Source organism: Haliotis rubra, unplaced genomic scaffold (genome assembly GCF_003918875.1).
Source record: "Haliotis rubra isolate DU_JTF1 unplaced genomic scaffold, ASM391887v1 Scf2390, whole genome shotgun sequence".
NCBI lineage: Eukaryota > Metazoa > Mollusca > Gastropoda > Lepetellida > Haliotidae > Haliotis > Haliotis rubra.
The window spans coordinates 16,224-28,596 of record NW_025766437.1 but is presented as its reverse complement, the minus strand read 5'-3'; the positions used below and the strand labels follow the sequence as shown (position 1 = coordinate 28,596).

Genomic DNA, 12,373 nt, shown 5'->3' with positions numbered 1-12,373 from the left:
CGTTTTTGCGATCTCGCATTCTCGCACTTTTGGCATTTTTAGCTTGTTTCCAAAGGACGAGATCGCGAGATTGCGAGATCGCGAGAATGTCCCTTACAGTATTCCATAAATGCGGATATTAACCATCCCAAAACACGTGTGATGACCTATATTTCCGTCATTTATGGCAAGTAATTTATACATCGGATGCATAATGTTCTATATACATAATCATAAAAATCAGTTTCCACAGTTACATCAGGCAGTATATCCCGAGTTTCCCTAAAAATAAAATAAAACAACGTCGAACAGAGCTGTACGATAAAAGCGGAGAAATTGAATACTGTTTTTACCGCATAACAAAAATAGCGGAAAACAATTTACAATGTCCCCTTTACAAGCCGCATAAGTATGTGTACTTGAATTTAAGTCATTATCAACTTGTGTGTTATTGTCACTTCCGATCGTTCCAGCTTCATAAAACACGCAGCCAGCGTCACTGATGCAAAACATCATGCGATACAGTAACGGGCCTTTATTCTCGAAAGGATCCTAGCCCTAGGATATCCTAACGTTGATCCTAGGTGTTCTACCCTATTCTCGAAAAGTATCCTAGCGCTAGGATATCCTAACTTAGGACAAATACTAGGATAGGTTCTGACTTGTCCTAAGCCTATCCAAAGTGGGAAGTCAGCATGCTGTGGTTCTTGTTTGTTCACCAGTTTTGACGTTGTCAAACAGAATAACTCGTCTAAATTAAATTTGAAGTTACACCAGCATACAGTTTTCATGGAGTTAGGAAGAGTTTTGAGTTTAAAATTATCAATTTATAGGTAATGAATAGACCCACTTTGTCACAATGCACATATTCTTTAGATTTACAAAAGAGATCTGTTCAATTCCTACCTATTCTCGCCCTTTTCTGTCACATTCCCGTGAAATGTCAATGTCAAGGCCAACTTGTTAGGGGAAGTAACTCCTGTTTTTTCCTAGGTGACTTTTCTCTTTGTGAGATGACGCATAATGTCAGTTCAAGTCATGATTTTTATAAAAAACAAACAAATAATCTGAAAATATGTTTTTGCACATCTTTTGCTTTTTTGGAAGACTTTCAAACTCCGAAGTAAAACTCTGATCTTCTTGTTGAATAAATGAATTTCAAAAAATATTGTAAATCTATTCGAGTACGAGATCTCTAATTTGAAGATATTAATTTTCATTAGAACTATTATGGTTCCTTCTAGATCTACGAAGTCCATCAAAAGCTTAATTGCACCGTTTTCAACCTTTTACTTTGATTTCTAGTCTTTCCATTTATCTTGCAAACAAGATTGTAGGTGCCCTTATCTAAGTGTTTTCATGCAATGAATCATGGGTAATATGTAGGGGAATACCCAACTTAATGAAGGTTTTTCTATCTCATCAACTGAAGCGCTCGCCATCCTAGCTAGGATCGGTAGCTCAAGCTAGGACAGGGATAGGATAGTTTCGAGAATGGATCTTATACTAAAGGTGGGATATCCTAACTTCTGTCTTAACTAGTTAGGATCTGTCTTAGCTGGGACACTTTCGAGAATTGGCACCTTAGTCATCCAGCCACCAGTGTGCTGCACTGTAACACATGGCGCAGAAAACAGCTGGTGGACCTCGGCTCAGTAAGAGGTCAAAATGCAGATGTAAACAAACAGTTTGTTGTTGTCTGTTCTACGATTAGTTAGAAAATATGACGGACACGTAATTAAAACAGATCTACATGATGATATACAGGGTAGACAAACCGACGATACACCATCAATATTTAGTCAGCAATATCCTTACCTGATCGTGTTTCCAAACACAAGAACATGGCGGAAAATGCTCTCATTGTTCAAGTTTTATTTCCCTAAAACACATCAAGTACTCTCACCTTAATACAGACTTATTAACAACGTGCCCACGTGAACGGCTCACGCAATGTCAGTGTCAACGGCTTGCCCTCCATCACTGACCACATCAACACTACACTTTCACTACACTGTGTACCACGATGATGAACAGTTGATTGTGTCCCTTGCCTCTAGCCACGTCGGCCGCTGTATCCCCGTTGTTGTTCCTGGCGTCGATGTCCACCACGTTCAGAGACAGTACAAACTCCACTGTCTTCCTGTCTCCTCCCACACAGGCCCAGTGAAGGATGTTGTCACCGTCATTAGTCACCAGTGACACATCAGCACCTTGCCTTTTACAAGCAAGCTCCACCCAGATCTCTGTGTCCCCGCCCTGCTACCTCCATCACCGGTGTCCTGCTCTCCAATCCTCTACTGTTGATGTCCAGCACGCCCAGTGACAGGACAAACTCCACTGTCTTCCTGTCTCCTCTCATACAGGCGTAGTGAAGGATGTTGTTACCGTCATCGTCCACCAGTGACACATCAGCACCTTGACTCACGAGGAGCTCCACCACATCTCTGTGTCCCTCACAAGCCGCATCCATCATCGGTGTCCTGCTCCACCCTCCTCTACTGTTGATGTCTACCCCGTCCAGAGACAGTACAAATTCCACTGTCTTCCTGTTTCCTCTCTCACACAGGCGTAGTGAAGGATGCTGTTACTGTCATTGTCCACCAGTGACACATCAGCACCTTGACTCACAAGGTACTTTCACCAAATCTCTCTGTCCCTCAGTGCTACCGCCATCACCGGTGTCATCCCGAACACATCTCTACAGTTGATGTCAGTCCAACCTGTGTCCAGGATCCGCTTCATCTCCGCAAGGCTCCCAATCCCGCAGGCGACAAGGAGGTCGGCGTCAGAGCAGGTGTCTCTCTGTTCGGGTGTCGGTGTTGCTGTAACACAAAGTAAACTCTGTACAGAGGTTAGACATTTTATCTTACAGCTACTTTGTTCAGATCTTACCCTGATGATACAAAACATTTGTACACGGGATTTGAAATCTTTATCTTACAGATACATTGTTCATATCTTACACTGAGGATATACAAACACTTGTACACAGGTCAGACATCTTTATCTTACAGGTACATTGTTCATATCTTACACAGATGGTACAAACACTTGTTTCACAGGTCGGACATCTTGATCTTTACACCTACATTGTTCATATCTTACACTGGTGACACAAAAACACTTGTACACAGGTCGGACATCTTTATCTTACAGCTACATTTTTTTACATATCTTACATTGATGATACAAAAACACCTGTACACAGGTCGGACATCTTCATCTTTCAGCTACATTGTTCACATCTTACACTGATGATACAAAACACTTGTACACAGGTCGGACATCTTTATCTTACATCCACATTGTTCATATCTTAAACTGATGACACAAAACACTTGTACACAGATCGGACATCTTTATCTTACACCTACATTGTTCATATATTCTTACACTGATGATACAAAACAATGTGCAGAGGTCGGACATCTTTATCTTAGACCTACATTGTTCATATCTTACACTGATGATACGAAACGCTTGTACACAGGTCGGACATCTTTATCTTACACCTACATTGTTCACATCTTATACTGATGAAACAAAACACTTGTACACAGGTCAGGACATCTTTATCTTACAGCTACATTGTTCACATCTTATACTGATGATACAAAACACCTGTACACAGGTTGGACATCTTTATCTTACACCTACATTGTTCATATCTTACACTGATGATACGAAACACTTGTACACAGGTCGGACATCTTTATCTTTTACACCTACATTGTTCATATCTTACACTGATGATACAAAACACTTGTACACAGGTCGGACATCTTTATCTTACAGCTACATTGTTCACATCTTACACTGATGATACAAACACTTGTACACAGGCCTCGACATCTTTATCTTACACCTACATTGTTCACATCTTATACTGATGATACAAAACACCTGTGTACACAGGTTGACATCTTTATCTTACACCTACATTGTTCATATCTTACACTGATGATACGAAACACTTGTACACAGGTTGACATCTTTATCTTACACCTACATTGTTCATATCTTACACTGATGATACGAAACACTTGTACACAGGCCTGACATCTTTATCTTACACCTACATTGTTCACATCTTATACTGATGATACAAAACACCTGTACACAGGTTGACATCTTTATCTTACACCTACATTGTTCATATCTTACACTGATGATACGAAACACTTGTACACAGGTTGACATCTTTATCTTACACCTACATTGTTCATATCTTACACTGATGATACAAAAACACTTGTACACAGGTCGGACATCTTTATCTTACACCTACATTGTTCACATCTTACACTGATGATACAAACACTTGTACACAGGCCTGACATCTTCATCTTACACCTACATTGTTCACATCTTACACTGATCACACAAATCACTTGTACACAGGTCGGACATCTTCATATTACACCTACATTGATCACATCTTACACTGATGACACAAATCACTTGTACACAGGTCGGACATCTTTATCTTACAGCTACATTGTTCACATCTTACACTGATGATACAAAACACTTGTACATAAGTCGGACATCTTCATCTTACAGCTACATTGTTCATATCTTTCATTGATGACGCAAAACACTTGTACACAGGTTGACATCTTAATCTTACAGATACATTGTTCATATCTTACACTGATGATACAAAACACTTGTACATAAGTCGGACATCTTCATCTTACAGCTACATTGTTCATATCTTTCATTGATGACGCAAAACACTTGTACACACAGGTTGACATCTTAATCTTTACAGATACATTGTTCATATCTTACACTGATGATACAAAACACTGTACACAGGTCGGACATCTTCATCTTACAGCTACATTGTTCACATCTTATACTGATGATACAAAACACTTGTACACAGGTCGGACATCATCATCTTACAGCTACATTGTTCATATCTTACACTGATGACACAAAAACACTTGTACACAGGTCGGACATCTTTATCTTACACCTACATTGTTCACATCTTACACTGATGACACAAAACACTTGTACATTGGTATGGTCGGACATCTTCATCTTACAGCTACATTGTTCACATCTTACACTGATGATACAAAACACCTGTACACAGGTCGGACATCTTTATGTTACAGATAAATTGTTCATATCTTACACTGATGATACGAAACGCTTGTACACAGGTCGGACATCTTTATCTTACACCTACATTGTTCACATCTTATACTGATGAAACAAAACACTTGTACACAGGTACCTAGGACATCTTCATCTTACACATGTTTATCTTACACCTACATTGTTCACATCTTATACTGATGATACAAAAACACTTGTACACAGGTCGGACATCATCATCTTACAGCTACATTGTTCATATCTTACACTGATGACACAAAACACTTGTACACAGGTCGGACATCTTTATCTTACACCTACATTGTTCACATCTTACACTGATGACACAAAACACTTGTACACAGGTCGGACATCTTCATCTTACAGCTACATTGTTCACATCTTACACTGATGATACAAAACACCTGTACACAGGTCGGACATCTTTATGTTACAGATAAATTGTTCATATCTTACACTGATGATACGAAACGCTTGTACACAGGTCGGACATCTTTATCTTACACCTACATTGTTCACATCTTATACTGATGAAACAAAACACTTGTACACAGGTCGGACATGTTTATCTTACACCTACATTGTTCACATCTTATACTGATGATACAAAACACTTGTACACAGATCGGACATATTTATCTTACACCTACACTGCTCATATCTTACACTGATGATACAAAACACTGTACACAGGTCGGACATCTTCATCTTACAGCTACATTGTTCACACCTTACACTGATGATACAAAACACTCGATACATCATCTATGCATGCAGTATGGCTGACAGCAACATGACGGGTGTACAGGGAATCACAAGAACTGACAGCAATATGGCGGGTGTACAGGGAATCACAAGAACTGACAGCAACATGGCGGGTGTACAGGGAATCACAAGAACTGACAGCAATATTGCGGAAGTACATTGGGAATCACAAGAACTGACAGCAACATGGTGGGTGTACAAGGGAATCATTAAGAACTGACAGCAACATTGCGGGTGTACAAGGAATCACAAGAACTCACAGCAACATTGCGGGTGTACAGGGAATCACAAGAAATGACAACAACATGGCGGGTATACAGGGAATCAGAAGAACTGACAACAACATGGCGGGTGTACAGGGAATCACAAAACTGACAAATCAACATGGCTGGTGTACAGGGAATCACAAGAACTCAAAGCAACATGGCGGGTATGCAGGGAATCACAAGAACTGACAGCAACATGGCGGGTGGACAGGGATCCCAAGAACTGGTTCTTCACACATTAGATATTGCCATGATTTCGTAACAACTGACAGTTCTAACACAGTTGTGTGTATGTGTGGAGAGTTGTCTGCTCACTACAAGACACGTGACATTGTCTCCACCCACTCGTGTGTCAGGTCTATAGTGGGTTGCAAGGATGTAAGCATGGTTGAAATATTACCAGGTGCGTTAGGAAATATGAAACATATTTTCTCCAATTTTAGTTTTGATCATAAGTCACAACAAGTATGATTTTTCTAATCCTAAATTATCAACAGGTTCGACCAGTGCCATGACATTCACATACGTATTAGGTATTACGTAGTTTGCTTACACAATAAACAAAAGAATCTGTATAGAAAAGAAAAGATGAAGTTTTAGACAATGTTTAAATGTATGTTTCCTTCCAAACAGTAGTAAGGAAGTCCCAAAGAATATCTATAAGAATACATGTATATAAATTAGAGAGAAAAACCCAAATATACGCCATTTGCTGGGATCTTTGTCTTAGTTCAGTTCTTAAAACCTTCTTCATATTCTGCTAATCATTTCAATTTCTTTAGCATTGTTATTTCAAACCCTTTCATACAAAACAGACTTCCACCATAAACCACTCGTTATAACGATCGCACTTTATACACATGTATGCGGCGTGAATCACTGCTTGTACCCCATGGTACCCGGGTTACGAGTGATCGCAAACAGGTTTGCAGAAAAATATTGCTACCAATGACAACAGTTAAACGATTCTGACTGTATTTACGGAGTTACTCCAGGTTGATAGTAAGATTTTCTATTTTATCAATAAATCAGAATATCATGTCCAATGTTGAGCGATGTCTTTTGATGACTTGACCATTTAGACATCTTTAATGTTGAGAGAAAAATCGACTCCAGCTGAGCATTATGCAATTCGGTTACACTTTTATAGAAATCAGAACTTTGTAGCACTTTTTATACAAGATAAACACCTGTCAAGACAGCTAGCCATGTGGTGACGTACTCATGTCACACAACAGTTCCTCAACTGACTTTGTTGATATTATTCTGAAACACATCTGATAACATTGTAGATGCATATATGTACACAATGACATTTCAACCTACCGCATCGAGCACAGGTCTGTTCCGTCCCCTTGTACAGAAGTTCCATCTCGCTTGGGTCACTGAAGGCTGGAACACAGAATAAATGATACGGGAACCACTACATGGACATCGTACGGGCAGGGACGTGGACGACATAGAGACAACTACACCATGTGCTGGATACACCACCCTTGTTACTGGAGGCATCAACACATATGTAAGCTGGAGCAAACTGGTATTACTGCTGGTATTAGGGGTCAGTAATTCCATTGACTGAGAATGATCCTTTGTAGATGACAGAAAGTCACTTTTCTAAATAATACTAAGCGTTATGCGGTTGAATAGCTTAGTTTGTACAGGAAAACTCATGACATGATTCTCCATGAAGTTCTTTACTTTTAGGTATATTATAAAGTCATTTTGTGCATGTAGTTTGGGATTTTTACAGTACGGATAAAAAAAGTAATACTGAACGGTATTCTAGAAACATCCGTTTCGAAACAAAACGTGAACATCTGGAAATAATTTGGTCATGTTTTCAACAGATCTCTGTCCCTCAGTATTGTTTAACATAACAGGATAACATAATTGAAAAGCACCGATGTTCGAACGCTTCTGTAATCGTTTTAACTATTAGAATTATAAAAGAAATAGATTTATTTTTCTTGTGTGAAGTAGTTTCGATGTTTGCACAACAATATGAAATGCTTCCAGGGTTCACAGAGTGCTTAAACTGCATCACTTTGCAACGGAAGGACCTGTTTGTATAAGCTTACAAGGTGCTGACATTCACCTGTTGTTTTATGTTACTTACAGGTAAGTACTCATTCAATACTTACCCCGCTTAGACCTGATAGTAGAACTCTTCTTCTTCTTCTTAGACCTGAAACTAAACAGTAAACAGTAATTAGTCTGGTATCGGGAAATGTAAATACAATCTTTAAATATACTTAAAATATATCCTCTGTTACACATTCAACACTTTTTGATTTTAGTCTAATGATTAAGAACTATTATTTGTCTTGTGCATTTATCAAAAGATAACATTGACACTTTGTACCAGATAAGGTGAAAGTCATTAAATACTGTAAAGTCCAGCCAAAACGCTTTCAAAGAACTATACCATTTAAATATAGGGATATTCCATTTTAGAAGCCATACTTTGTGCACGTATATGTATTTGAATACTTTAATAATGTATAAAATAAATCCATGTACAAGGTGTTTCGTGCTAACACGCCAATGTAAGCGTTTTTCATCCTATGCACCTGAACATGGTGGGGTGATATTTGAAGTTACAGTGACATTGAGATGTGACAACGGTTTTTGAATACCCTGTACTGTTTTCAAACAACTCCTTGAGTTAACTGCATCCATACCTCCTCCTGCACACCACGGAGATGAAGGCGATGTTGATGATGAGTGTGAGGACCACAGTGAAAAGTATTGATGCCAGCAGTGTTTCTTGACGGTCCTGATCTTCCTTTGTTTCGTGATAACTGCATTCTGTAAAAATAATGTATATGCCTCGATAATGCCAATTACTGCCAGAATACGGACTGCGCAACGGTCACACCAGTTAAGTGAAAACTAGCTGTTGTCACAGCGACCTATCTACTATAACACGAGATGCAGCACTGCCCTGTTCCTTGTTCAGTTCTTATTCCATATTTAGTTGAGCCCCTTCACAAAATGCACTATGAAACTGTACTTCTGAGGTGCATATTTTTATAACAGTTAAAATGTATAGACACCTCCATGGAGCAGGGATGCAGAATCATTTTCTATTATCATGTCAGTTCAACAACCTGGTTCATTTCGAGACGTTAAGATGAAAAATATCGCAGAAATGCAAATATATCTCTGAACACTGTTTAATAGGCTCTCGATATCTTGGGAGGGCGATAATCTGCCTGTCAAAATCATTCCATTTGCTATTAGTAAAGCAGTTACGAGGGTATTGTGTCATATATTTTTGTTTACTGTGTTCTGTACTACATTGCCAAAATGCCACAGGAGAACATGATTTTACTAACAGCTGGTAGCTGAACTTCAGAGAGCAGTAGCGTATTTCGACTCCAAACATGTCCAAACATGTCGATGTACGTACTTAGTTATCTCCCCTTCATTGTCCATAACAATGTACTTGCAATGGGGATTCAGTTTCGAAAACTCGATGCAGCTTTACTTAAATCATCATCAACCTTGAATGAGGGTCGTAAATGGCCTTCAAGGGTATCCCGGTGACAACCTTATTTTGAAACGCCACAGCAGCCATATTTAAGTCAATGTGATGGTTTAGAGCGGATCGAAGAAATACCTCGTGGCACTCATATATAGACCCACTCTATTATCCTACCTACTGGACATTTAGGACATTGAAAAATAATCATCGCTGTTTCAACAGGGATTCAGGTAGGACTGACTGCAGTATAGAACTTACAATGATTTACTCTGACATAAAACATATACAAACCCCACTCACGCTGAGATTCAGGGTAGGACTGACTGCAGTATAGAACTTACATTGATTTACTCTGACATACAACATATATAAAACACCACTCACGCTGAGGTTCAGGGTAGGACTGACTGCTGCAAACCTTGCATCCCGACCTGCACGTGTAGAACGTTTCTTCCTCTGCTGTCAGACATGAAGGGCACAGATGTTGACATTTGTCACCGAAATGTCCGAGTTGACATTGTTGACATTGACCAGTAAACCCATGACATGACTGAAAGACGGACAGACATGACATATTGCAGTGGGCGCCATAACGACCTGCTATACACCCTTCTAAACAGGTTCCTTCAACACTGCAGGCAAAGCCCTGACATTTCTGCAAGCAGGAATGTTCACACTTACTACTGTACAAATCAGCCCTGCACAGAGTACAGTTCTCACAGTGATGCCAGTCACACGCCAGACATCCATCAGGACAAGGTATTTTACAACGAGGTCCACAGTAGCCATCCTCACAGCCGTCACTACAGACGGTCTTCCCTGAGTTGGGGGTCCACCTGACATGTCGAGTTGACACACGTCTCCTGACAGTGGTGCTGGACAGTACTTGTCTGTGTAGCCTGTCTTACATCCTTCTGTGCATATTCCACGTGCATCACATTTCTCCCTTTACAGTTCTGGCAGGGCTTAGATCCAAGCAGAGGGCTGAAGGAAACTGAAAACAGAAATGTTGTAAATGACGTAGTCTCTATTGCTGACAGAGCAGAACACTTCCCTACAAAGACATACATACATCACTACAGTGAGGAGTGAATGAGTGAGTGAGGGAGTCAGTGAGTGAGTGAGTCAATGAGTGAGTTAAGATCTTACATTGGCAGTATTTCAGCCATATCGTGACTAAAACAAGTTATAGATTCATAATAAAGTCAGCCTTGTCAACGAAGGACAGTAAAACAACTAGGCGATCACTGATATAGATATAGAACCTTTTTAACTATAGAAGACAATACAATATACAAACGGACAGATTCTGGCCAAAGCATTCGAAACGCCTAGGTGTTATGGTATAATGGGAATCTTGTCATGACCCGGAATGTCTATCTGTACAAGGATTTCTTGTTACTAGATGTAGTCATTGTTTTATTTTATTGACACATATAAGGCATATGACATACATTATTTAATTAACAGTCAACCAGAGCTAAAGAGAGGTTGCGGGAACGTACCTATGATTAGGAAGCTGTAACTCAACCTGAGCAGCATATTGGTTGTTCTAAAACAAACAGGAAATTTATTGAGTTCGCATTTGCACGTCACAACCCAGTAGCCCCATAACGATTCTTGAGCAAGTTATCAAGGCTGTGAGGATGTGGTGATTGCTATCGGTAATTCCCAGTGTCAGATTTGATATTTTATTCTAACCCAAACCAAGGCCATATATGATCATGACTTAAATGTATGTTAATGTTTACCATCACCTGTTAAGTCCAACATACCTGCTACTGGTCATGTGTCGTGAGTCTAATTCAGTTGTGGCTATCTACAACAAAGCAAATATCATCAATGTTTTGTATTGTTTTTATGAAGTTTTCGTTACTATGAGGACGAGCCATTTGACGACTTCACACAGTCTCTGTCAAACCACAGTCCTGAATGAAGGACAATACCTGCTGCAACATACGGAAACAATACAATGTGGACTGTTTGAATTTACATTTCTTCAAAAGAGGAAATATTATCAATATTCAATATATCAATTTCAATATAATCAATTTCCGTCACGTATACCACTATCCTACATAAAGAAAACAACTGAATACCTTGATACATTTTGTTTGTAAAGGCGGAGAGAGCATTGATGGGGTAATCTATATTCAGAGGTTCAGGAACCCGTGAAGATCCGGGTTAGAACTGGCCTTCAGTAACCTATGTTTTCGTAAGAGGCGACTAACGGGATCGGGTGGTCAGGCTCGCTGACTTGGTTGATTACATGTCATCTGTTCCTAATTGCGCGGATCGATGATCATGCTGTTGATCACTAGATTGTCTGGATATATTGCTGAGTGTAGCTTAAAACTAAACTCACTCACTCACTACCTCAGAGGTTCAGGACAATGTTTCAAGCATGAAATTAATGTCATCTGATGTTTGATCAGAAAGCAATAAAGAATACAGGACTTAGTCATTGATAACATCTTTTCAAAACACCAAACGATTGATTACGACGTTGGCACACCCGTGCGGAGCAGTGGTGCTGCTGATATCTTTGTTTAAGCATTTGAATTTGACCAAGAAATTGAACTTAAGCTTCAGGTTTCACCAGGATCTGATATCCTTCCAGTAACCATCAATTAACCAACTGCCACGGATATAACCACCAGAACTAGAGGAAGAGAGACAAGTCAACTCTTTCATATTTGGATCTGTGCATAAGGATTCAGAGTGGCAAATCATTATC

The 12,373-nt window shown here is 39.5% G+C and overlaps 1 protein-coding gene across 1 annotated transcript; it reads right to left on the bottom strand.

Moving 5' to 3' along the window:
* Positions 1-1,837: 1,837 nt before the first annotated feature.
* Positions 1,838-10,485, bottom strand: LOC124278534. The gene is made up of 6 exons (XM_046714262.1): positions 10,021-10,485; positions 8,831-8,957; positions 8,291-8,340; positions 7,473-7,538; positions 2,398-2,804; positions 1,838-2,192 (listed from the first exon to the last, which is right to left on the bottom strand). The coding sequence occupies exons 1-5, from the start codon at positions 10,208-10,210 to the stop codon at positions 2,620-2,622; spliced, it is 618 nt and encodes a 205-aa protein (XP_046570218.1). The 5' UTR covers positions 10,211-10,485; the 3' UTR covers positions 1,838-2,192; positions 2,398-2,619.
* Positions 10,486-12,373: the final 1,888 nt, after the last annotated feature.

What these genes read in the sequence shown, in the direction of transcription:
- LOC124278534 (XM_046714262.1), bottom strand. Translation starts at nt 10,210, where the DNA reads ATGTCATGTCTGTCCGTCTTTCAGTCATGTCATGGGTTTACTGGTCAA. An exon ending in GTCCTACCCTGAACCTCAGC is followed by an intron (nt 8,958 to 10,020) that starts GTGAGTGGTGTT and finishes TTATTTTTACAG; the next exon opens with AATGCAGTTATCACGAAACA. An exon ending in TACTATCAGGTCTAAGCGGG is followed by an intron (nt 7,539 to 8,290) that starts GTAAGTATTGAA and finishes TCTGTGTTCCAG; the next exon opens with CCTTCAGTGACCCAAGCGAG.